The 27,913-nt window shown below is 46.6% G+C and overlaps 1 protein-coding gene across 1 annotated transcript in view; it reads left to right on the forward strand.

Annotated features, from left to right (window-relative positions):
* The window catches only part of RP1 (RP1 axonemal microtubule associated), a 284,608-nt gene that overhangs the window by 114,683 nt on the left and 142,012 nt on the right, over positions 1-27,913 (forward strand). Inside the window, exons 15-17 of the mRNA XM_056521929.1 lie at positions 6,491-6,703; positions 9,220-9,397; positions 24,688-24,825. Of these exons, the coding sequence (XP_056377904.1) occupies positions 6,491-6,703; positions 9,220-9,397; positions 24,688-24,825 (529 nt within the window). The remainder of the gene's footprint in view (positions 1-6,490; positions 6,704-9,219; positions 9,398-24,687; positions 24,826-27,913) is intronic.

Raw genomic sequence — 27,913 nt, forward strand, 5'->3', positions numbered from 1 at the left:
GCCCTGCACCACTCCTCCCAGGGGCAGAATTTACCCTTTGTCAGTCCTGCTGGGTCCGCAATTCGCATCGCGGCACGTGGCCCTTGCGGCGGGCTCTGGTGAAGACCAGTGGCACCATAGACTTGGCTCCCTCATACAGTCCAAATCATCAGCCACACAGGTTAGAGGATCCACATCCAGCTCCATAACAGGAACCAGTAGAAAGATGTGCACTTTTTTTCTGTGTTGTGGACCCATTCCTGGTTTTGGCTAAGAATATTGACCAATATGAGCTTAAAGTATGTCTGCTGCAGAAAACTGAATCCTCTAGTTCATTAGGACAACTTTATTAACAGCTGTGTGACTTTTCATAAATCAGCCCATTACTGAAGACACAAACTACACCTAAAAATGAGCCACAAATGTCACGACTCGGCTGGCTGGAGGTGGATCCTCTGTGCCAGAGAGGGATTGGCGTGGACCGTGCTGGTGGACCGGTTCTAAGTTGCTACTGGTATTCACCAGAGCCCGCCGCAAAGCGGGATGGTCTTGCAGCGGCGGTAGCAACCAGGTCATATCCACCAGCAACGGCTCAACCTCTCTGACTGCTGAAGATAGGCGCGGTACAAGGGAGAAGACAAGAGCAAGGTCGGACGTAGCAGAAGGTCAGGGCAGGCAGCAAGGATCGTAGTCAGGGGCAACGGCAGGAGGTCTGGAACACAGGCTAGGAACACACAAGGGAACGCTTTCACTGGCACAATGGCAACAAGATCCGGCGAGGGAGTGCAGGGGAAGTGAGGTATAAGTAGGGAGTGCACAGGTGAGAATACTGATTAGGCCTGCTGCGCCAATCAGTGGCGCAGCGGCCCTTTAAATGGCAGAGATCCGGCGCGCGCGCGCCCTAAGGAGCGGGGCCGCGCGCGCCGGGACAACACAGACGGGGAACGGGTCAGGTACGGGAGCCGAGATGCGCATCGCGAGCGGGCGCGTCCCGCATCGCGAATCGCATCCCGGCTGGGAGTAATATCGCAGCGCACCCGGTCAGCAGGTCTGACCGGGACGCTGCGAATGAGAGAACGCTGCGAGCGCTCCGGGGAGGAGCGGGGACCCGGATCGCTCGGCGTAACAGTACCCCCCCCCTTGGGTCTCCCCCTCTTTTTGGAGCCTGAGAACCTGAGGATAAGACTTTTGTCCAGGATGTTGTCCTCAGGTTCCCAGGATCTCTCCTCAGGGCCGCAATTCTCCCAGTCGACCAAGAAGAATCTTTTACCTCTGACCGTTTTGGATGCTAGAATCTCCTTCACAGAAAAGACGTCAGAAGATCCGGAAACTGGAGTGGGAGAAACAACTTTGGGAGAGAAGCGGTTAAGGATGAGTGGTTTAAGGAGAGAGACATGGAAGGCATTGGGAATACGGAGAGAAGGAGGAAGAAGGAGTTTGTAAGAGACAGGGTTGATCTGGCACTTGATTTTGAAAGGACCAAGATAGCGTGGTCCCAGTTTGTAACTGGGGACACGAAAGCGGACATATTTAGCGGAGAGCCATACCTTGTCTCCGGGAGCAAAAATGGGGGGAGTTCTTCTTTTTTTATCAGCAAATCTTTTCATCCGGGATGAAGCCTGTAAAAGAGAATTTTGGGTCTCTTTCCATATGGTGGAAAGATCACGAGTCACCTCATCCACAGCGGGCAAACCAGAGGGCAAGGGAGTAGGGAGGGGGGGAAGAGGGTGACGGCTGTACACCACGAAAAATGGGGACTTGGCAGAAGATTCGGAGACTCTGAAGTTGTATGAGAATTCGGCCCATGGTAGAAGATCTGCCCAGTCATCCTGGCGGGAGGAAACAAAATGCTGTAAATAGTCACCCAGGACCTGATTAACTCTTTCTACTTGCCCATTGGATTGGGGATGATAAGAAGAAGAGAAGTTTAATTTGATCTTGAGCTGTTTACAGAGGGCCCTCCAGAATTTAGACACGAATTGGATGCCTCTATCTGAGACGATATGCGTGGGCAAACCGTGAAGGCGAAAAATGTGTACAAAAAATAGCTTTGCCAACTGAGGCGCTGAAGGAAGACCAGGAAGAGGAATAAAATGTGCCATCTTGGAAAATCGATCAACGACCACCCAAACAACTGTGTTGCCACGGGATGAGGGCAAGTCCGTAATAAAGTCCATACCAATCTGTGACCAAGGCTGTTCAGGAACAGGCAGAGGATGAAGGAGACCAGCAGGCTTCTGGCGAGGAGTCTTATCCCGGGCACAGACAGTACAGGCCCGCACGAAATCAATAACATCAGTCTCCAGAGTCGGCCACCAATAAAATCGAGAGATGAGTTGCAAGGATTTTTTGATGCCCACATGGCCTGCGAGATGGGAGGAGTGTCCCCATTTGAGAATCCCGAGACGCTGGCGTGGAGAAACGAAGGTCTTCCCTGGAGGAGTTTGCCTGATGGAAGCTGGAGAAGTGGAGATCAGACAGTCCGGAGGAAGGATGTGTTGCGGAGAGACCTCTACTTCAGAGGCATCAGAAGAACGAGAGAGGGCATCGGCCCTAATGTTCTTGTCAGCAGGGCGAAAATGGATTTCAAAGTTAAAACGGGCAAAGAACAACGACCACCTAGCCTGGCGAGGGTTCAGTCGTTGGGCAGACTGGAGGTAGGAGAGATTCTTGTGATCAGTGTATATGATAACTGGAAATTTTGATCCCTCCAGCAGGTGCCTCCATTCCTCAAGCGCCAATTTAATGGCCAGTAGTTCTCGAACCCCGATGGAATAGTTTCTCTCCGCCGGGGAGAAGGTCCTAGAAAAAAACCCACAAGTCACAGCATGCCCGGAAGAATTTTTTTGTAGAAGGACAGCTCCAGCTCCCACTGAGGAGGCATGTACCTCCAATAGGAAGGGTTTAGATGGGTCAGGTCTGGAGAGCACGGGAGTGGAAGAAAAGGCAGACTTGAGATGTTTAAATGCGTCTTCCGCTTGGGGGGACCAGGTCTTGGGATTGGCATTTTTCTTGGTTAAAGCCACGATAGGAGCCACAATAGTGGAAAAGTGTGGAATAAACTGTCTGTAATAATTGGCGAACCCCAAAAAACGTTGGATAGCACGGAGTCCGGAGGGGCGTGGCCAATCTAAGACGGCAGAGAGTTTATCAGGGTCCATTTGTAGTCCCTGGCCAGAGACCAAGTATCCTAGGAAAGGAAGAGATTGACATTCAAAGAGACATTTCTCCATTTTGGCATAAAGTTGATTGTCACGAAGTCTCTGAAGAACCATGCGGACATGCTGGCGGTGTTCTTCTAAGTTGGCAGAAAAAATCAGAATATCGTCCAGATAAACCACAACACAGGAATATAGGAGATCACGAAAAATGTCATTAACAAAGTCTTGGAAGACGGCAGGGGCGTTGCATAGGCCAAAGGGCATGACCAGATACTCAAAGTGTCCATCTCTGGTGTTAAATGTGGTCTTCCATTCGTCCCCCTCCCTGATGCGGATGAGATTATAAGCACCTCTTAAGTCCAGTTTGGTAAAGATGTGGGCACCTTGTAAGCGATCAAAGAGTTCCGAGATAAGAGGTAAGGGGTAGCGTTTTTTTACCGTGATTTTATTAAGTCCGCGGTAATCAATACAAGGACGTAGGGAGCCATCTTTTTTGGACACAAAAAAAATCCAGCTCCGGCAGGAGAGGAGGACTTGCGGATAAACCCCTTTTTTAAATTCTCCTGGATGTACTCCGACATGGCAAGAGTCTCTGGAGCAGACAGAGGATAGATTCTGCCCCGGGGTGGGGTAGTACCCGGGAGGAGGTCAATAGGACAGTCATAAGGCCTGTGAGGAGGTAAAGTCTCAGCTTGCTTTTTGCAAAAAACGTCAGAATAGTCCATATAAGCCTTAGGAAGACCGGATACAGGGGGAACCACAGGGTCACGGCAAGGAGTACTGGGCACCGATTTAAGACAGTCCTTGTGACAAGAAGTACCCCAGTTCTTGATTTCTCCTGTAGACCAATCAAGGGTTGGGGAATGGCGTTGAAGCCACGGTAATCCAAGAAGAATTTCAGAAGTGCAGTTGGAGAGGACCAAAAATTCAATTTTTTCGTGATGAGGTCCGATGCACATTAGGATAGGTTCCGTGCGGTAACGCACGGTACAGTCCAATCTTTCATTGTTAACAGAATTGATGTAGAGGGGTCTGGCGAGACTGGTCACTGGGATGTTGAACCTGTTGATGAGAGAGGCCAAAATAAAATTTCCTGCAGATCCGGAATCCAAGAAGGCCATAGCAGAGAAGGAGAAGGTAGAGTAAGGCGTGGAGAAGCAGAGTAGACATCAAGAACTGTCTCATCTTTGTGCGGAGTCAGCGTACGTCTTTCCAGGCGGGGAGGACGGATAGGACAATCTTTCAAGAAGTGTTCGGTACCGGCACAGTACAGGCATAGGTTCTCCATGCGGCGTCGTGTCCTCTCTTGAGGTGTCAAGCGAGACCGGTCAACTTGAATAGCCTCCACGGCGGGAGGCACAGGAACGGATTGCAGAGGACCAGAGGAGAGAGGAGCCGGGGAGAGAAACCGCCTCGTGCGAACAAAGTCCATATCCTGGCGGAGCTCCTGACGCCTTTCGGAAAAACGCATGTCAATGCGGGTGGCCAGATGAATAAGTTCATGCAGGTTAGCAGGAATTTCTCGTGCGGCCAGCACATCTTTAATGTTGCTGGATAGGCCTTTTTTAAAGGTCGCGCAGAGGGCCTCATTATTCCAGGATAATTCGGAGGCAAGAGTACGGAATTGGATGGCGTACTCGCCAACAGAAGAATTACCCTGGACCAGGTTCAGCAGGGCAGTCTCAGCAGAAGAGGCTCGGGCAGGTTCCTCAAAGACACTTCGGATCTCCGTGAAGAAGGAGTGTACAGAGGCAGTGACGGGGTCATTGCGGTCCCAGAGCGGTGTGGCCCATGACAGAGCTTTCCCAGACAGAAGGCTGACTACGAAAGCCACCTTAGACATTTCTGTTGGAAACTGGTCCGACATCATCTCCAAGTGCAGGGAACATTGCGAAAGAAAGCCACGGCAAAACTTAGAGTCCCCATCAAATTTATCCGGCAAGGATAATCGTAAGCCGGAAGCGGCCACTCGCTGCGGAGGAGGTGCAGGAGCTGGCGGAGGAGATTGTTGCTGGAGCTGTGATAATAGCTGCTGTAGCATCACGGTCAGTTGAGACAGCTGGTGACCTTGTTGCGCTATCTGTTGCGACTGCTGGGCGACCACCGTGGTGAGGTCGGCGACAACTGGCAGTGGGACTTCAGCGGGATCCATGGCCGGATCTACTGTCACGACTCGGCTGGCTGGAGGTGGATCCTCTGTGCCAGAGAGGGATTGGCGTGGACCGTGCTGGTGGACCGGTTCTAAGTTGCTACTGGTATTCACCAGAGCCCGCCGCAAAGCGGGATGGTCTTGCAGCGGCGGTAGCAACCAGGTCGTATCCACCAGCAACGGCTCAACCTCTCTGACTGCTGAAGATAGGCGCGGTACAAGGGAGAAGACAAGAGCAAGGTCGGACGTAGCAGAAGGTCAGGGCAGGCAGCAAGGATCGTAGTCAGGGGCAACGGCAGGAGGTCTGGAACAACGGCTAAGAACACACAAGGGAACGCTTTCACTGGCACAATGGCAACAAGATCCGGCGAGGGAGTGCAGGGGAAGTGAGGTATAAGTAGGGAGTGCACAGGTGAGAATACTGATTAGGCCTGCTGCGCCAATCAGTGGCGCAGCGGCCCTTTAAATGGCAGAGACCCGGCGCGCGCGCGCCCTAAGGAGCGGGGCCGCGCGCGCCAGGACAACACAGACGGGGAACGGGTCAGGTACGGGAGCCGAGATGCGCATCGCGAGCGGGCGCGTCCCACATCGCGAATCGCATCCCAGCTGGGAGTAATATCGCAGCGCACCCGGTCAGCAGGTCTGACCGGGGCGCTGCGAATGAGAGAACGCTGCGAGCGCTCCGGGGAGGAGCGGGGACCCGGAGCGCTCGGCGTAACAACAAATTTACACATTTTGACGCAAATGATAAATCAGGGCTATAATGTTCTGTGTGTAAAATAAATATCCAATGTACCAAAAAGACATAATAGCCCTGATTTACTATTATAAACCCTACCTATTCTGTCGGGGTTTGCACCAAAATGTGGCGCATTGTGCCACAAATTGTGTCTTCACCAGAATTTGAGACCAAAAAATGAAATAAAAAAAACGTCCAACACTTCATTTTACTGAGAAAACCCAAAAAGGGGCATGGTCACCAGGAAAAAGGAGATTGGCTGCAAAAAAAATGGGGTGTGTCCTAGCATTTTCAAAAAATCCCAAAATCCCGACATATTTACTGATGTTTTTACAGAAAATGTGGTGGATATGAGCTCTGGAAAACACTCCACTCTTAGCAAATCAGGGCCAAAATTTGTCAAAATTACATAATTTTATTATAATTAGTAGTTGTATTTATCCTTACTTTTTATTATTTCAGGGCATGTTCCATAGCGGTGCAGTAGTTTTACTAGCCACTAATTGGAGCCAGGCTTTGTGTCTGAGATCTGATGGGTCCTGCAGTGGTGCTGGAAAGCAGAAAGTGGAATCCTACTGGAGAGTGCATAAAGTCGGTCCTGCAGTGTGCATGTTTGAGAATGTAACCCATCCTAGAAAGTTTCTGCGGATTAAATCTGGTATTTGTGATGGAGAAGTAAGTATATGGTACTTTCAATGACTTGCAAAAATTCTTTAGAAATAATATAGCATTATTATAGAGTTTTGTACAGTGCAATGGTAACAGCTCATTGTTTCTCTTATTCTCAGGGCCTGCCACACATCTAGCTTCCACACATTATTGTTTTCAAGGGATGTGGCCTACTGAGCTCAGCTGTTGTTAAAGGAAAACTGTCACTAAATTCCCCCCGCATTAACCAGAGGAACTGGCTGGTAGTGCAGAGGACACTGATCAATATGCTGCCTACCATGCCCGGATCCATCCAGCCGTTCGCCCGTTATCTTCATTATTCCTGATATGCAAATGATCTTCTAACTGGTACGGGCGGGGTTACATGCCTCCATCTGGCACTGTGACGTCAGCGCCGCTTGTCCACAGCATCGCCCGACTTATGAATATTCATCCCCTCCCGGTGCCTCTCCATCTCCTCCCCACTCTGTACAGGACTCCACTTACAAGTCACATACAAAGTGGGGAGGAAAGGGAGAGGTGCCGGGAAGGGATGAATATTCATAAGCCGGGCGGTGCTGTGGACGAGCGGCGCTGACGTCACAGTGCCAGATGGAGGCATGTAACCCCGCCCGTGCCAGTTAGAAGATCATTTGCATATCAGGAATAATGAAGATAATGGGCAAACGGCTTGACGGATCCGGGCATGGTAGGCAGCATATTGATCAGCGTCCCCCGCACTTCTAGCAAGTACCTCTGGTTAGTGCGGGGAGAGTATAGTGATAGTTTTCCATTAAACTAAATATTCAAGTGGAGTAAGTAAAGTTCACACACTGCACAGTTCAGTGCTACTTTTTTATTTGCCAAAGCAACCCACATATCCTATACAGAGTTAAAATATTTTAAAAAAATTTATTCAGTCATCTTAGTATTGAGTGAAAAATGCATCAAAACTGCACTGTGTGAACAAAGCCTTAAGCATTAAAGGTGTATTCAAATTTATGGCAAATCCACAGAATATGCCATACATGGGACTTGCACATTACTCTAGAGATAGAGCCCCTTTCAGCATGAATATGGGAATATGCAGTTTGTGTAACTCCTACTAACTTTAATGAGCATTGCACAAACAGCACAGCAGTTTTAAAGAGGTACACCGGTGGAATTTTTTTTTTTTTTTAATTAACTGGTGCCAAAGAATTAATACAGATTTGTAAATTTCTTCTATTTGAAAATTGTAACCCTTCCAGTACTTATCAGCTACTGTATACTCCAGAGGAAGTTGTATAGTTCTTTTCTGCCTGACCACAGTGCTCTCTGCTAAAACTTTGTCCGTGCCAGGAACTGTCCAAAATAGAAGCAAATCCACATAGAAAACTTCTCATTCTCTGGACAGTTTTTAACATGGACAGAGGTGTCAGCAGAAAGCATTGTGGTCAGGCAGAAAATAACTTCCTGTAGAGCATTCAGCAGCTGATAAATACTGGAAGGATTAAGATTTTTACGTAAAAGTAATTTACAAATCTGTTTAACTTTTTGTCACTAGTTGATTTAAAAAAATAAAATAAAATTCCCATCGGAGTACCCCATTAACTACATTTTTCCCATTACTTTCAGAGTAAGGTAAACAGCATTGCAATGTGGTAATACACTGTTTACATATAAAGTCAATAGGAGTTGAGTAAACTGCATAAATCAGTCGACAACCACACGCAGGCCAGGGGGTGCAGGTTCTAGAGGTGGGACAGGCATCCATGAGACATTTATGGCATATCTTGTGAATACTCCTTTATGCTTGACAATGTCTGGCAAAGTTGTCTCCAATGTTGAGAAATAAGACAAAAATAAAAATGTTATTCCTAAGGATATCACTAGAATCAGTTTCTGCTTTGGCATCGAAACAGGTTGCACTTGTTCTGTGGGAAGCCAACCAGATGTATGCATTGGGTTCTTTTCTTAAAGGGGTATTCCAAGCCAAAACTTTTTTTTATATATCAAAAGTTAAACAGATTTGTAAATTACTTCTATTAAAAAATCTTAATCCTTCCAATAGTTATTAGCTTCTGAAGTTAAGTTGCTATTTTCTGTCTAACTGCTTTCTGATGACTCACGACCCGGGAGCTGCCCAGCTCCTATGGGGATATTCTCCCATCATGCAAAGCTCCCGGGACGTGATATCATCATTGAGCAGTTAGACAGAAAACTTCAGAAGCTAATAACTATTGGAAGGATTAAGATTTTTTTATAGAAGTAATTTACAAACCTGTTTAACTTTCTGGAGCCAGTTGATATATATAAAAAAAAGTTTTTATACACGTGCTTCTAAATTTGGGTAAGTTGAAGCTCTTAAGAATTAATGCAAAACTTGTACCAGTGTTCCCAAGTATCATACATCAATTATAGTACTGGCTTCTGCACGTATGACAGAGGCTTCTTCTGCACAGCAAACTCATACAGAAATATATTAATATTAAATATCTATAAGCCATAAGGTGAAATGGCTGTGGTTCTCATAATGTGTATTTTCTTTGATTCTATATTAGGGTACAGGCGATGAATATTGCCAATTTAAAGTGGAGAAAAAATATGAAAACGGATCAGTGACGCTAGAAAGTGTAAGAAGTAGAGGAATATACATTGGGCTACTTCCTAATGGATTTGCAAAGCCGATGATACACACAGGAGAAAACAACATTGTTTTTTACCCACAAGTTATCAAATGTATGTATTTTTAAACACAATTTTTTTTTCAACACATACAGTTGAGATGAAGGTGTTTTGAATGTTTGTTAAATCATGTAGGAAATAAAAAAAAAATCAATTAGAATTAATTTTAAAAGTACTACTGTATGTAGATACTGTTGTTACATGTTTGTTATACTGTTGGAATTGCATAGAGCATGAAGATATTATAGAGAGATCACCTTTTTGGGCTCCCACCTCTTAAACTGTGTAAATATGCCTCAAAGAGCAGCTTTCTTTGACACCAGTAGTCGCGTCCTGCCGCAGGCACTTACCCATAAGCGTGCGCACGGGGTGTGCCGGGTGTGCCCAGGCACACCCTAATCCAGTGGCGTTGCGACCCGGGTGCGGCCCACACCGGGTGACACCAAGACGCTCCGCAGCACCCCCCATCTGTGCCCGACCGTCCTTCACCAGCCCAGACCCCCGCTCCCCCGCTGTGCGGTGCGCCTGTCCGTCAGGCGCACCGCACAGCGCTGCCTCCTACTCCTGTTTGTGCCCCGCTCCGCTCTGGCTCACCTTCAGTTGGTCCGGTCATGTGACGGCGCGTTACTGCCGTCACATGACCATCAGGACGTCACGCTGTATTCAAGGACGCCGGCCCCAGAGCGTGACGTGACGGTACGCGGTTCGCAGGATTACCGCGCTGAGTGAGTGAATGTTATTTCAACCTGCCTACTGGGTCTGGGGGGAGGGGGTTAATCTGCGGGGTACTGCATTCCTACAGGGGGGAGAGGGGGTTAAACTGGGGGGTACTACCATCCTACTGGGGGGGGGGAAGGGTGTCATCAGGGAGGTACTACCTTCTAACAGGGTGGGGGGATAGGGTTAATCTGGGGGGTACTGCATTCCTACAGGGGGGAGAGGGGGTTAAACTGGGGGGTACTACCATCCTACTGGGGGGGTAGGGGGTCATCAGGGGGGTACTACCTTCTAACAGGGTGGGGGGATAGGGTTAATCTGGGTGGTACTACATTCCTACAGGGGGGGGAGGGGGTTAAACTGGGGGGTACTAACATCCTACTGTGGGGGGGGGAGGGGGTCATCAGGGGGGTACTACCTTCTAACAGGGTGGGGGGATAGGGTTAATCTGGGGGGTACTGCATTCCTACAGGGGGGAGGGGGTTAATCTGGGGCCCTGAGTAGGCAGGTAGTACCCCCAGATTAACCCCCTCCCCCCCAGTAGGATGGTAGTACCCCCAGATTAACCCCCCCCCCCAGTAAGAAGGTAGTACCCTCAAATTAACCCCCTCTTCCTGCCAGTAGAAAGGTAGCACCCCCAGATGCTGGTGGCCTCCATGTCTATTTTGCTTTTGTAGGGAACTGTACTGCACCTAATGTGGGGGAACATACTGCACCTAATGTGGGAACTATACTGCACCTAATGTGGGGAACTATACTGCACCTAATGTGGGGGACTATACTGCACCTAATGTGGGGAACTATACTGCCAACCTAATGTGGGGGAACTATACTGCACCTAATGTGGGGAACTATACTGCACCTAATGTGGGGGAACTATACTGCACCTAATGTGGGGGAACTATACTGCACCTAATGTGGGGCAACTATACTGCACCTAATGTGGGGAACTATACTGCACCTAATGTGGGGGAACTATACTGCACCTAATGTGGGGGAACTATACTGCCAGCCTAATGTGGGGGAACTGTACTGCACCTAATGTGGGGGAACTGTACTGCACCTAATGTGGGGGAACTGTACTGCACCTAATGTGGGGGAACTGTACTGCACCTAATGTGGGGGAACTGTACTGCACCTAATGTGGGGGGAACTATACTGCACCTAATGTGGGGAACTATACTGCCAACCTATTGTGGGGAACTATACTGCCAACCTAATGTGGGGAAACTGTACTGCACCTAATGTGGGGGAACTGTACTGCCAACCTAATGTGCGGGGACTTATACTGCACCTAATGTGGGGGAACTATACTGCACCTAATGTGGGGAACTATACTGCCAACCTAATGTGGGGAACTATACTGCCAACCTAATGTGGGGGAACTATACTGCACCTAATGTGGGGGTACTATACTGCACCTAATGTGGGGAACTATACTGCACCTAATGTGGGGAGCTATACTGCACCTAATGTGGGGAACTATACTGCACCTAATGTAGGGGAACTGTTCTGCACATAATGTGGGGAACTGTACTGCACATAATGTGGGGGAACTGTACTGCACTTAATGTAGGGGAACTGTACTGGTGCAGTACAGTTCCCCCACATTAGGTGCAGTACAGTTCCCCCACATTAGGTGCAGTACAGTTCCCCTTCATTAGGTGCAGTACAGTTCCCCCACATTAGGTGCAGTACAGTTCCCCCACATTAGGTGGCACCTAATGTGGGGGAACTGTACTGCCAACCTAATGTGGGGGAACTGTATTGCAAACCTAATGTGGGGGAACTGTACTGCCAACCTAATGTGGTGGGACTTATACTGCACCTAATGTGTGGGAACTGTACTGCACCTAATGTGGGGGAACTATACTGCACCTAATGTGGCGGGACTTATACTGCACCTAATGTGGGGGAACTATACTGCACCTAATGTGGGGGAACTATACTAACTGTGTGCGTATATATATCCATATATATATATATATGCACGCGTGCAGCGTGAGTTTGTGCTTTAGGGTGCACACCCTAATGCAATAGGCTTCGCACGCCTATGCACTTGCCATTCCTGCAGGCTGCAGCCCACACCTACCTCACTCTCCCTGGCTACTGCTGCCATGCTGCATTCTCAGCTGCTGTTCCATCACTGGCTCCTAGGGTTCTTGAGAATTCCATTTTTGTTCCATTCCTGGCTGTGCCTGTTTCCTGATGCCTGAGCGTTGTTGTAGTTCCATAGCGAAGGTGTGCTGTATCTGATCATGTCATCTGTGAATTGATGCATGCCTGTCTTTTGGATTACCTCTTCGCCTGAACCCTCATGTAACTGTGGTGGCCCAGTACAGGAGTTGCTCTCCTGTACCCTTTCTGTCCTGTGTGGTGGACTCTATTTCAGTGTCCCCTGAGTCCACCTTTATTATGTGTATCCTAAATGGTTAACAGTGTCCTTTATCCTTTATGTTATTTATTCATTTGTCTTTCTAATGTTCATATACCTTTAAATGTTGTTACCAAGTCATGGAACCAGGGAAGGTGTCAGTGACCAGGTGACAAAACGTTTATTGTCTGCCATTGTGAACCGTATAAAAGTTGTGCCTGCCATGTGTAAAATACATGCCGAAGCGATGCTGCATAACAAAATGCTGGTTGTACCTGAAAGAGTTAAAGATGTGGAGGAGAAGCGCGCGAAAAAGTCCCACGCTGGTCAGCGTCCTGGCCCTGGGTGTGGAAGTCAAGTTGTTGTCCCGAATCCTAAGTGGAACCAGAAAGATCTGCCCATTGTTTCCGTGCAAGCGGAAGTCAGAGACGTACTTCCGGTCGGCAACCATATTGCTCAAGCCCACTATAAAGGGAACAGCGCCGCTGGACCTCTTCAGTCTGCCGGAAGTCAGTGGAGAGAGCAACATGGCGGAAGCACAAGAGAGCACGATATCCGAGAGTCCTAAGATGGGGCCCAGAACCTGCAAAGTCGCAGCGGCAGCAGCTCAGGAGCTGGTGGACCAGTTGCAGAGGATATTGATTGGGGCCGAAGAGGCCTACCTGAAAGTCCCGCTGCCGGAGGATGATGGGGAGTGGCAAGCGACTCCGGAGGGCAGAACACCCACATTGTCCTGAGGAGCGTCGCCAGTGTGGCTGTTCCCGCACACTGAGGATCCAGTGAGAGCCACCCCTAGAGAGGCGGAGAGCCACTGTCATCAAATTTGATTAAAGTACGGGGGTATGGCACCCTAATGGACTGCCGCCACGGTGGTACCATTTTTGTTAATCAGATAGCAGTCAAGTGAGACCATCTCCCACCACCATTACATTCTCTGGAGAGCGGGTAGATAGTAGAGTATACTCAGATCTGCAGTGTGAGAGGAGAGTGGGCAGCAGCGGTAACATGTCAAAAGAACCCTACACAACTTTCTTTCATCTATTTTCCATCAGAAGATTGGAATGCAGACCCCTTTGGTTTGCTGTCCCCTAGGGCCAAAGGTACCTGTCAAGAAGAAGTGTTCCTGCCAGAGGCGAACGTCATGGCTCCTACATATCAACTAGGAACAAGCAAGAAGTCTTCAGATGTGCCAAGGCCTACTCCTGGCATTGAGGAGGTTTGGCTAACAAATGTCTAATGTCTTTTCTTTCCTGTCCACTGTGCACAGGGTTCTCTTGTGGCCAGAGAGATCACCTGAAGGTCATAAGTGGCACACATAAGAGTGGCAGAGCTATTGTGTACATATTTAATATTGTCATGTGTTGTAAAAAGGTAAATAACTGCTAATCAATTGTTATGGGGAGAAGTAGCCTAAGCCGATGGGCCTCATTAGCACAGGCATCAGGGTAGAGAGCCTCAGGCCCGATCCAAAACCATTTACCACAAAGCAGTTATAAGGTCAAGAAAACTCATACAGTATGTTTTTATCCCAGTTCCAGCACCCTAATGTTTGAGGGACGTTGTTCAAAATGCCACATGGACTCTTCCCCAGTTCACAAGCCCAGTGAAGAACATTCACTAAAAATGCCCCAGGAGACGCTTCCAGTTCCCTGTGGTGCCCCCCTCATCTCCCCATGCTGTAATCCGCTGGTAGCACGAATAAATCCCTCTGATCCTTGCAGTCTGGTGAGTGCCGTCTTTTTGCCTTTTATGAACATTACTTTTCTATGTCTCCGGACTGAGCACCCCGTCTAAAGGGTCACGTGAACTGTCCTGCACCTGCACACACCTGTTCCATTTTCCTTGAGAATTTTGTCGTGGCTGTGCCGAAGCGCTCCTTCTATTGTTGCACTTCCGGTTCCGGCGCTGCCATGTCTGGTCGTAAATGAGAGAGCTCTCGCGCCTCCCCGCCTCTGACCGCTGTTCGCTGCCCGAACTGTGTCTCCCCCGGCAGCCCACTGTGACCCGCGCCTCCTAGATGGCATTCCCGCAGTGTATGGAGCGCTACCTACTGCGTAGCACTTACAAGCTGCTGGCATTTCCCAGAGTCTTCTCCCGCACTTCTGTACCGCCGGTCCCTCAGCCCCTCCATGTGCTTCCTCTGGGCCAGCAATTAAAGGGTTACTCCACTCCCCAGCGTCCAGAACATTGAGTTCCGAACGGTGTTCGGGCTTCCGTGTTCACGCCCGCCCCCTCATGACATCACAGCTTGCCCCCTCAATGAAAGCCTATGGGAAGTCATGCCCCCACCCATAGACTTGCATTGAGGGGGCGGGACGTGACATCACATGACAGGGCTTGACATCACAAGGAGGCAGGCATGAATACTGAAGCTTGCACACAGCATTCGGAACTTAATGTTTAAGCCTGCAGGGCCTCCTGTCCCCTCCACCCCACAGCTATTTAACTCTCAGCCTGCCATGGAGCTGAATGGGCTCTTGTCGGTCAGCCAGGACTGTTCCCTGTCCACCACTGCAGAAGTGCCTCCAGCCTTTTCTACTGTCTCCCCATTATTTGATTTCAAAACCCTGGCAGCAGAAGTGATATCTCACATAGCTCCTGACATACAAAAATCCCTGGAAACTACACTCCAGTTATCTTTTGATAAATTGCATTCTAAATTGGTGCAGACAAATTCCACTGTTGCTACTATACAGTCTGATGTAAGGGCACTTGAACAGGGCCATGTTAACATCTCAGTGTCTCAGAATAACCTGCAGCAGGAAAATGCGGATTTAGGGCCAAACTTGATAACCTAGAAAATCACTGTAGGTGAAATAATTTATTGTGGGGCTTTCAGAACAAGTGAGACCGACCGACCTACCTTCAGTGTGCATTTGTGAGAAAGAATTGCCTGAGGCTTTAGGGCAGGACTATTACTGCAGGGTAGAAAGGGCACATAGGATTGGACCTGAACCTGGCTCCCATGACACACCAGCCGGTTCCTCACAGTCCTCACAACGTAACTGCCGCAGAGCTTTCAGCGGGGTGTGCATCGAACTGTTTTGTCACAAGGCCAAGTTCCAACTCCATTACCCAGTCTAAGGCTGGGTCCACACTACGTTTTGTCCCATACGGGAGCGCATACGGCAGGGGCGAGCTAAAACCTCGCGCTCCCGTATGTGACCGTATGCGCTCCCGTATGTCATTCACTTCAATGAGCCGACCGGAGTGAAACGTTCGGTCCGGTCGGCTCATTTTTGCGCCGTATGCGCTTTTACAACCGGACCTAAAACCGTGGTTGACCACAGTTTTAGGTCCGGTTGTAAAAGCGCATACGGCGCAAAAATGAGCCGACCGGACCGAACGTTTCACTCCGGTCGGCTCATTGAAGTGAATGACATACGGGAGCGCATACGGTGGCATACGGGAGCGCGAGCTTTTAGCTCGCCCCTGCCGTATGCGCTCCTGTATGGGACAAAACGTAGTGTGGACCCAGCCTAAGGCTGGGTTCACACTACGTTTTGTCCCATACGGGAGCGCATACGGCAGGGGGGAGCTAAAAGCTCGCGCTCCCGTATGTCACCGTATGCGCTCCCGTATGTCATTCATTTCAATGAGCCGACCGGAGTGAAACGTTCGATCCGGTCGGCTCATTTTTGCGCCGTATGCGCTTTTACAACCGGACCTAAAACTGTGGTCAACCACGGTTTTAGGTCTGGTTGTAAAAGCGCATACGGCGCAAAAATGAGCCGACCGGACCGAACGTTTCACTCCGGTCGGCTCATTGAAATGAATGACATACGGGAGCGCATACGGTGACATACGGGAGCGCGAGCTTTTAGCTCCCCCCTGCCGTATGCGCTCCCGTATGGGACAAAACATAGTGTGAACCCAGCCTTACTCCATGTTTACCATGTGGATGACACTTCTTCTGTGTTCTCAAGTCTGTCGCGGGTGAGGCAGCCCTACACAGTCCCGCTGGACACGCCAGGTGGAATGGAGACTGACATCTCACCAGGGAGGACTCCCTATCCCCTCCGTCTGGAGGCAGGGGATGTCCACAAGCTGCCTGCTAACTGATCTAAAAGAGATGTGACTATTTGCTTATCATGCTTAATGTGGCTACTTGATCTCCCTTTCCTCCTTTGACGGCTGCCTCTTGGTTTTGTCTGTGGAAAGGTGGTACCTACTGGACGTGGCCGGGACTGTCTTGATCCACATATTCTCGTGTACTCCCCCTGTGGGAGTGACTGTAGCATTGCCGGTTGTTTTTCCTTCTCCGATATATTATATTGTTATTGTCTCTTGCAGTGGGTTGCTGGGGAATGCATTTTGTTCTCTTATTTACGTGAGCACTCTTGTCTTGACTTACCGTGTTAGTGGTCGGAGGGTGCCTGGGCTTGGTAGAAAAAAGTGAAGTCCCCAACACAGTGTTAGGTGCTCTTGGAGTACTTGTGTTACAGTAGGTGTTTGTGTTTTCTCTACATCTTCCTCTTTTGTACCACCTCTACTTCCTCTATTGGGATTCTTCCCCCCTATTCCGACTCCTCTGTCATCTACTGTCCTACCCAACCTTTGTCCTTCAGGTGCAAGGCTGTGAATGTTTGTAGACCACTTTTTCTTTTTTTCCCCATCACTCTCTCTCCCCTTTTTTCCCCACTTCTTATACTTGCAGATATGCATGTGATTTCATGGAACGTTAAGGGCTTCCGCTCCCCGAACAAGAGGGTGCAAATACTCCACCACCTGAAGCGGCTCCAGCCTGATGACGTCCTTTTCCAGGAGACCCATCTAGCCTCCGAGGACCTACTCCGTATGTTGAAATTTTGGGTTGGGGAGGTGATTGGGGCCCCATCGGTTGGGGGTAAGGCAGACACCCTGATACTCATTAACAAGAATTTTAGCGGCACCATACTGTTCAGGGAGGTGGATGGGGAAGGGCGGTGGGTGAAATTGCTGGTTCGATTTAAGGGTCATGATTATAGTATCTATAGTTGTTACGCCCCAATGGAGACAATAGGCATTATTTTCAGTGCTTGGAGTCCATGATTCTGAGTGATCCCGTCCCGTCCAAAATTGTGGGGGGTGATATGAACGCAGTGACCATTACGGTTGAGGATAGGAAGGGTGGAGAGGCCTCTAGGCTCACTGTTCGACCAAGTGATAGGAATTTTGCACGGTTTCTTAAGACAGTTGACCTTCATGACCCCTGGAGGTTGATAAATCCGGACAGCAAGGAATTCCCCCATTACTCCCATAGTCATTCCTCTTGGTCGGAGATTTACTATCTTTTAGTGTCCTCTGATCTTCTACATCCTGCTGCAGACCCAGACATTCATACAATGGTAATATCCAATCATTCCCCTATCTCGCTCACACTCTCTGACACCTTCCCAAAGGGGGCTGATTTTCAATGGTGTTTCCCTGTCTATATGAGGAAGGCGATAACTTTTGTAGCTTCAAAGGACTGGTGGACTGACTTTTCGTGGCATAATAGCGAGCATCTCTCCTATGCCCCGTTGTATTGGGAGACTGCTAAATCTGCTAAACCTAGTTCCCTATATGACCACTGTGAAAAAGAAGTCACTCCACCATTTCCAAGAGGCCAGCAAGGCCTTACAAACAGCCTATACACAATTTCTCTCCCGGCCCACAGAGGTGACTTGCCAGGCTTGGAAGACGGCAAAAACGAATTTTGATCTTTGGTCTGAGCGTAAATGCATGGCTTCCTTTTCTAGATTCAAGGCAGAGTTGTTCCGTTTTGGTAACAAGTTGGGTCGCCTACTGGCTCGCCTGGCAAAAGGTTGCAGAACACCTCAAAACTTCTCTGGACTTTGTGATGTCTCAGGGGTGATCCACACGGATCCCAGAGAAATTAATTCCATGTTCAGCTCTTACTTTCAGTCTTTATACTCCCCAACTCAGGACATGGACATGGATGCTGGTAAGACTTTTTGGACTCGGTTCAACTTCCTGAGTTGTCTGATTATCAGCGGGCAGTGCTCAATAGGGACTTTTCCGAAGATGAAGTCCGGTAACCATAAAACGCTTACACAATGCGAAAGCCCCTGGCCCAGATGGTTTCTCTGGGGAGTTTAATAAAGCCTTGATTGACCAAGTTGTGCCACCATTGACGTCTTACATCAACCCTCTACTCCACATGGGCTCATTGCCTTTACACGCTAACACTGCTATTATTAAACTTCTACTAAAACCTGGCAACGATCCCCTCCTCCCTCAGTCTTATCGCCCTATTTAAATTATTAACCAAGACCTTAAATTGATCTCCAAATTATTAGCTGACTGTTTAAGCCACTTTCTCCCCTCACAGGTAGGCTTTGTTCGCAACCGCTCTGCGGTCACCAATATCTGTAAGGTGTTGACTCTCCTGGATAGGGTACAGCACCATCCCAGGGCCGGAGATACCCCCCTATTATTAGCTCTAGATGCAGAGAAGGCTTTTGACAAAGTTCAATGGGACTGGCTTGGGATGGTGCTGGACTTGGTGGGAATCACTGGAAGCTTTCGTACCTTTTTAGGAGGTCTCTACTCCTCACCCATGGCACAAATTCACACCTCGGCCATATTGTCCAAACTCTTTTTAAGGGCACAAGACAGAGGTGCACCCTGTCCCCTCTCCTTTTAACCTCGCTATAGAACCCCTAGCACGCTATCTGGAGGACTCAGACTTGTACACGGGTATTACTATCCAGCAGAAGGAGGTCAAATTGACTCTTTTCGGAGATGACATCCTCATCTTTCTAGCCGATCCGGGTGCTCATTACTTCCCACTGATGTCTACCTTGGCTCATTTTGGCATCTTCTACGGATATAAATTCAACCCGACAAAAAGTTAATTTCTCTCTTAAGGACCTTCTCGACCCGCCTCTTATTGGAGGTCTATGGGCCTCTCAACAGATCTCCTTAAACCCTTTATCACATACCTTGGGATCAAGTTAGGTAAACTCCCCTCCTCCTTGTACACTTTAAACTATCCCCCTCTTTTCAAGAAAATTATGGAAGAACTACAGAGATGGACTCACCTCCATAATTCACTTCTATGCATGTGTCACTTAAGATGATCTGTTTCCCCGTTTACTGTACCAGTTGCAAACTCTTCCCATTCTTCTTAAGCACAAGGATATTGTGTCCTTAAACTCAGCCTTCACATGCTTTATATGGGCAGGAAAGTGTCCCAGAATAGCACTACAAAAATTGATGCTCAGTTGTGTGGATGGCGGGGTGGGTTTCCCCAATACTTGTGGGTATAACCTGTCGTGTTTTTCGGCATGTCTTGAATTGGATCCATCAATCTGACTACCATTCAAATTTTTCTCTGGCGGTAGACCTGGTGCACCATTGGAACTTGGTCTCCTGTTTACATGCCCGCATCTCATGCCTTCCTGCCTATGTAAAGCATTCAATGGTGATTAGAGACACTATCCTAACCTAGAAGGCTGTATGTAAAGTTTAAGGGGTCTTCCCTTCCTGCTGCCCGGTCATCTTAACCTCTGGGGTCATCCCGAGTTTCCACAGGACAGGGAAAATACCTTGTTTGAGATTTTGGTGGGCCAAGGTTAGGGCCAATGTCATTAATGAGAGGTGGCGTGAAACTTTTTTCAAAATTATGCACTATGGTTACTGGGGTTTTAACATTCCGGCCTCTGCTGCTTTCCCTGACAGGCTCACCTCCTGCCCCAAATGTGGTGAGCCGGATACTGACTTTTTCCACAGAATATGGACCTGTCCTAAGTCTAAGAACTTCTGGACAGAGATTTGGTAATACATTGCAGATTTTTGGAAGGTTAGGTTGCCGTTTATTCCTTTGGCCCTGTTGTTCCAGTCTGTCGACTTGTCTGTGGCAGAGGAAGTGGGTCTTCGTACTGTTCCCAAATTTATCCATGTAGTTTTGCTGATGGCAAAATGTGTCTTGATGCATGAGTGAATCAAACCCACTCCCCCTGTTGTGAATGATATGGTGGACAAACTGAAATCTTTCTTTGAGGCCGACAGACTGGACACAGAACGGCACAGGGAGCAAAATTAAGGAAAAATTTTCGCCAATGGCGTACCTTTCACATTGCCCTTTATTCACGGGATCAAATCCAAGAAGTGGTGTTACCCTTCAGACATATGGAGTGGTACTGTCTAGCATCTCTGAGTGACTCACTTATCGGATGGAATAGGGTAGGACCCCCTTTCCCACTTCTTTTCTCAGTTATTGTGAGGCGGTCGACCTTGACTTTCTTTTGACACCCTTTTTTTTTGTCTGTTGGATGAATGCGTGAATATATGTCATGCTTGTTTTGGGACAGTGAAATGAATAGACCACTTCTATTGGCACCTTTGTTGTGGGGGGTGGGTGGGGCAGTTTAAGCGGATTTTGTTAATAATACTGATTGTTCCTGTGGGTGCTAAGCTACCCACTGTTGTTTGCTGTGAAATGACCTATTTATACCATTGTTACTGTACCAATGTTTATTTTATAAAATTGAAAAACTACAATAAAGAGTTACAAAAAAAAAAAGCCAAACCAATGTTTATTTTATAAAATTGAAAAACTACAATAAAGAGTAAAAAAAAAAAAAGCCCCAGGAACTGTCTGTACCATTGTTATTGCGTGGCCGCCAGTGATCACTTCAACTTATCCACCTTCCAGGACTGCACGCCGAGGATGGCTTCTGTTAAGAGGGGGAGTTTGTGGTGGCCCAGTACAGGAGTTGCTCTCCTGTACCCTTTCTGTCCTTTGTGGCGGACTCTATTTTAGTGTCCCCTGAGTCCACCTTCATTATGTGTATCCTAAATGGTTAACAGTGTCCTATGTTATTTATTCATTTGTCTTTCTAATGTTCATATACCTTTAAATGTTGTTACCAAGTCATGTAACCAGGGAAGGTGTCAGTGACCAGGTGACTTGTGTGGTGACCTATAGGAGTCCTCCAATTTCCTCCCTTATAAAATAAGGGAGGAGCCAGTTCAGTCAGATGAATCTGAGGGACAGTACAGTCAAGACCTGAGAGTTTCTGGTGTTCTTATGGAGACCAAGGCCTTGTCATACAGCCACGCTTCCACCAACCATGAACCCTTTCAGGTGAAAGTTAGAGCCTGGTAAGCAACCACAAGGGAGAAGTCTAGTCAGTCATAGTCAAGTCTAAATTCAGCGTGGGATTGCATTATCCAGTCCAAGTCCACTACAAGTCCCAGCGAGCCCGCAAATCTCCTAAAGTCACTGGTCATCTCCTTAGGCCAAACTGAGCTGTAAAGACTATTCCATCTGTCGGCCTCAGTAAAGCTGCCGTTGTTCCGTAACTTTGCATCAGAGTGATTATTTGCCCCGTGCCTAGCCCAGGAACCAGCGGACACACCTCGGGGGGGGGGGGGGGGGGGGGGTTTGCAGAGGATAACCACGCCATGGTGTCACAAACACAAAGGGTTAATGCCATCTGCCCCTAGGATAATAACATCTGCCCTTCATTGCACCCTCACCACATCTCTGATCCGGATTGTTGACCCTAAACCTGTGCTGCCTGCCTTGACCCTTTTCAGTGCTTGACACCGACTACACTTTCTTACCTGAAACCCTGGTGCCACCTGATCCACTAGGCCAGCCACCACCTACACCGGGACCACGCTCTGAAAGCAACCCGGTCTCCTCTAGCAGCAGAGGTCAAGCTTCCACATCCTGGAGCGGAATAATGGATAGAAACCTTGAGGTCAAGCTCCTGAGCTTGGCCCAAAGCCAAACCAGTTCGGTAGCACAGCCACTCCATACATGTTGCCTTGTTGCACCTTCCTCTGTTTTTCTTGGTCAACTATTAAGTTTAATACGCCATATAGTATTACATTTTTCATTCTGTAGACACTACAAGAGAATTGTGTGCAGACCCGCCGTGAAAACATATTGCTGAGGCACTTACCTTGTTAGGACATATAATTTAGGCCAGAATAGACTAGGTCTTGAGAGGCACTTTACAAGACAACCATTAAAGAGGTATTCCAACATTTTCCCCTCTTCAGCCTTTGAGTCCATGATACCAAGTTAGAATACTGTGTAATATGCTTCTCTTGACTTTGTGCATCGCTTTGTCCTGTTTTCTTTGCACTGGACAGCATGTGCGATATATATGTATTTATTTCCTTTTTTTAACCACTTTTTTCCCCTAAATGTACTAACCCATTTTTTTTCTCATTTCAGTTCTGCGTATGCAAAGGACTACTTCAGACTTTTTTTTATTTAATATTAATAAAATGGTTAACGAGGGCTTGTGGGGAAATGTTTTTTGGAATAATTTTTTTTTTTAAACGTGTGGTGTTTTTTTATTTTTTAAGTTTTCCTAACAGGATTAGTAGTGGAAGCTGTCTAATAGATGGAATCCATTACTAAGCCTGGCTTAGTTTTAGCCCCAAAACAGCTAGCGCTAACCCCCAATTATTACCCCGGTACCCACCGCCACAGGGGTGCCGGGAAGAGTGCTCTGGGTCTAGGCGGTAACAGGCTGGTGTTATTTAGGCTGGAGAGGGCAAGTAACAATGGTCCTCGCCCACCCTGGTAACGTAAGGCTGTTGCTGCTTGGTTTGTATTGTGCTAAGAATGAAAATACAGGGAACCACACATGTTTTCTGCATAAATAATTGAATAATAATAATAAAAAGAAAGAAAACGTATAGGGTTCCTTGTATTTTAATTCTCAGCACGATACTAACCAAGGAGCAACAGCCTGACGTTACCAGGGTGGGTTAGGACCATTCTTACTAGCCCTCCCCAGCCTAAATAACGCCAACCTGTTACCTAGGCCCAGGAGCGCCATTTTTTACACTCCAGGCCTGTTGGTATCGGCTCTTCCCAGCACCCCTGTGTCGGTGGGTGGGGGTAATAATTGGGGGTTAGCTCTAGGTGTTTTGGGGCTAACCATAAGCCCGGCTTAGTAATGGATTCCGTCTATTAGTCAGTTTCCACTACTAATCCTATTAAGAAAACTAAAAAAAAAAGACACATCACGTTTAAACACTCCCCCACAAGCCCTTGTTAACCATTTTATTAATATAAAAAAAAAAAAAATACTGGAACTGAAATGAGAATTTTTTTTAGTACATTTAGGGGAAAAAAGGGGTAAAAAATGAAATATACAAATATATCGCAAATTTTTGTCACAATGAGGCTTTGGAGCAGAAAAGTGACAGAGGAGAAGAGGTGGTGTTACAAAGTGGTATTCTGAAGTCATTTCTTGGTTTTTGCTTATGTATGCTAAATTTATCAACCCCCCTGTGATAGTATGATAAATGTGTCACACGTAAGAAACACATACACCATGGAAAACAGTGTACATAAGTTGTGTACGTAAGCACAGCTTGATGAATTCCCCCCAAAGTTTTGTGACATTAAAAGTTGTGATTTCAGTTTATATCATGCAGTGGTCAGGAATTTATGATTTGTGACTTTTCAGTTTGGCACATCATTTGGCGCAACTGCGCTAACTGCGGTGCAATTCTACACCAGTCCTCAGTTAGCTTACAAACTTACTGTGGACAGCATTATTTTAAAAAAAGGACATTTTGTAGCACAGGATAAAAAAGTTGCACAAATTGTCACAGAGGGGGTATCATACAAAGTGGACTACTGAAGAAAGAAATGTGACCACAACCAGATTTATCAAATGCTCTACACCATGTAATAAACAGGTGCACAGTTTTCAAAACATGAATTAATGAGGTAAAAAGACGTTCACCTACACCCCCCCCCCCCCTCCCCCGATTGTCTCTGGCTGCATTGAATGCTGGGAAAAGTGGCAGAGACAACAGTAAATAGTTGAACAGTAAACAGATAATAGAAGCATATTGAAAAATCCTGGAATACCCCTTTAACAGGTGTCAAATGTGAGTGCTCCATTATTTTTATGCTCACTATGATATTCATGAAAAAAATATTGCACGAAATTCGCATAAGAGATTGAGCAAATTATTGGAAAATATGATTAGAACAAATAAATAAATAAATAAATAAATAAATAAAAGGTATTCCAAATACTGTACATCTGAAAGGACTTGACAGGCAAATAAAAGTTTTCAGGTTTTTGAACAAAAATTTTACAAAAACATATTTAATGTGCATTGAACAGAAGCCACACCTGATGTTTACCATGGAAAGTATAAGAATAACCAATTATTGCTTGGCCCCTTGTGTCCATCGGCCCTCCCGAGTCTTTGGTGCATATTTTGTGTATATCAGATACTAGGTATAGAGCAAACATCAAATGTTTCTTTTTCCTTTTAGTTGGCAGAGAAAAGCCTACAGGGACCTCTGCAACTCTCAGACAGAAAAAGGAAGAGATTCTGCCTCAAGATGAAGTAATAGAGGAAACACAAGGTCCAGTGGCTCAGAGCCCATCAGCATCTCCTCCCTCCAGCAAAAGTGAGTTGTTGAATGAATGCGGTCATGTTCAGTATCGGCTCGTACCGAGCGTGTTATCAGACACAGGGGAGGAAAGGAAATGTGAGTATTTAAGATATTGCCTCACACTAAGTGACCACAGGTTGTCCTCTGCTCAGTGTAAAGTGTCTGGGAATCTATGACAGATGATAACACAGATCCAGGGATCCATTTTTAGCACAAAAAGGTATCTACGACAACCAGGGGCTTTGCTATAGGGGGTGCAGGGGTAGCAGTCGCACCAGGGCCCTAGCACCTAAGGGGGCCCCAAAGCACATCTGCCCACAGCACATCGGGGGGCCCAGAAGCTACAAGTTACGCTTCTGACAACAACATACAACAAAACGTTAAAGTGGTATTCCAGTGAAAAACTATTTTTTTCATATCAACTGGCTCCAGAAAGTTGAACAGATTTGTAAATTACTACTATTAAAAAATCTTAATCCTTCCAGTACTTATGAGCCGCTGACGTTTGTTTTTTTCTGTCTGACAACAGTGCTCTCTGCTGACATCTCTGTCTGTCTCAGGAACTGTCCAGAGTAGAGCAAATCCCCATAGCAAACCTCTTCTGCTCTGGACAGTTCCTGACACAGAGGTGTCAGCACTGTTGTCAGACAGAAAATAACAACTCAACTTCAGCAGCTGATAAGTACTGGAAGGATTAAGATTTTTTTTAATTGAAGTAATTTACAAATCTGTTTAACTTTCTGGAGCCAGTTGATATGATTTTTATTTTTTTTTTACTGGAATACCCCTTTAACCATACCCGACACATTCATAAACTGGATAGAAGACTATATTGTCCCAATGAAATGTTTTCTCTGCAGAAAAAGGGAATTCTGTGCAAACAACAACAGGCATTTTGATGGTCACACCAACACTTTAGTCCTTCTTAAGGGCATGTTTTCAAGAAATGTGATGGATGCAAGTGTGGGAGGTTGAAATCCTTATGTGTAAATCAGTGTTTTCCAAACAGTGTGTCTACAGCTGTTGCAAAACTGCAACTCCCAGCATGCCTGGACAGCCGAAGGCTGTCCAGCCATGTTGGAAGTTGTGGTTTTGAAACAGCTGGAGGCACACTGTTTGGAAAACAATGGTGTCAATCATACCAACAGCCGCAATCGCAGCAAATGTTCTTATAAATAGGTCATAAAAATTGACAAAAATCAATACACATATTAAATGTGTGATAAAGTGCTGCTAGTGCGATCATATTTCCATGGTACCAGTCAGGCAAAAAAGATCATTCTGGGGCACTTCTCAACTGTCTAGGAACAGCAAACAATAGTAGTAGCAGAAAACAAGCAGTGTCAGTGTCCTCAGTATCCCACTGGGCATGGTCAGATTTTATCCAATAGCTAAGACACCAGTAACAATATGATATGACTGAATAACCTAGGTACTAGTCTATTTGTGTAGAGACTCCTAGAGTTGGCCAGCCCTCCCTCCCTTTATGACCACACAGTTTATTATTATTATTATCATTATTATTATTATTAATACTACTACTACTACTACTAATAATAATAATAATGTATTTTATGTATTTTTAGTACAGATCATTATTAAAATTATTATTATTAACAATAATAATAATTAAATTAAGATAAACTATAAACCCACATATCTCAGAAATGAAAGAAAATATAAAGAAACTGTAAAAAAAAAGAAAAAAGAAAAGTGTGTGTGATCAGGGTACCCTAAGCTATAGTATATAGACAGTAAAATCTAAATTTTTTGTGGTTGGACACAGGACCTCTTTAAATGGGCATTGTCAGATACAAAAACATTTCATACGTTGTACATCTTGGCAAATTACACTTTCACAGGGATTGCATTTTATAGGTCCAATTTATCTAAAGACTTGTTCACTTAGTACAGAAAGTACAGTATACAGGACATGGAACAAAACATTCACCCGGTGCAATGATGTTGCAGATAGCAGGCTCAGCGCGGCGTCTTCAGAACATATTTATGCCCTCCTGGGGCTGTCCGTTCCTGGCCACTGAGAGCCGCCTTCCTGAGGGCTAAAAAGATGCGCTCGCTGGCGTGCAAGCAACAATCGGGACATTTCATGAGTAACTGAGGCCAGCGAGCGCTTCTTTCTTGCCCTCAAAATTTGTTGGTTACAAAAAAAAAAAAAGTATGCAGTTGTGATGGAAAAAATTTATTTAACAAAAGTTTATTTTTTATAATGACATTTTCATTATTTTTAAACAGGGATCAATTTATGTGGGGTGGGCAGGGCTCTAAAAATATAGCCGACAATAATAAAAATAGTAGTGTGTGTGTGTGTGTTTTTCACTTTTTTTATTTATTTTTTTACATTTTTTAGGTAGTACTACTCCCAGCATGGAACACACTGTTCCATGAAGGGAGTAGTAGTACCTGTACTAATTGACAGATCGCCCCGAGTGTCACTTTTGACACCTGTTGCGATCCTCCTGTATAATGTATAGATGCTGCGGCCGCTCTTCTATGGTCCCCTGCACTGACGTATATATACACCTATTCATATTTCCCACAGACAGTTGTAATTGGCTGGAACCATCTGGCCAATCACAGCTCTCTGGAGAAAAATGAATAGGTGTATATATACGGCAGTGCATGGGACCATAGAGCAGCCGGACGTATCTATACATTATGCAGGATGATTGCATCTAAACATTATACAGGAGGATCGCAACAGGTGTCAGAAGTGACACCCAGGACGATCTGTCAATTAGTACACTTACTACTACTCCCATCATGGAACAGTCGGGGTGCAGTAGTGGATGGGGGCAGGTGTGGAGTGACAACACTCGGAGACCCCGGACCAAAAATAGGCAAGGGCCCCTGCTAGGCTCTGCAGCTCGTCAATCTTCTGCCACGCTTCTATTCCACCCAAATCCCACACACAATAAACTAAAATTTTGATATGCAAGAAACACTTTAATGTAGGTAAATTTCCATGACCAATAATACTGGTATACAAGGAGTAAATATATACCACCACACAATAGCTGGATAATACCCCCATACTGTACTGAATAAAACCACTATACACAGACCAGTATACTATAAAGGATCT

The sequence above is a fragment of the Hyla sarda genome, chromosome 5 (genome assembly GCF_029499605.1).
Source record: "Hyla sarda isolate aHylSar1 chromosome 5, aHylSar1.hap1, whole genome shotgun sequence".
NCBI lineage: Eukaryota > Metazoa > Chordata > Amphibia > Anura > Hylidae > Hyla > Hyla sarda.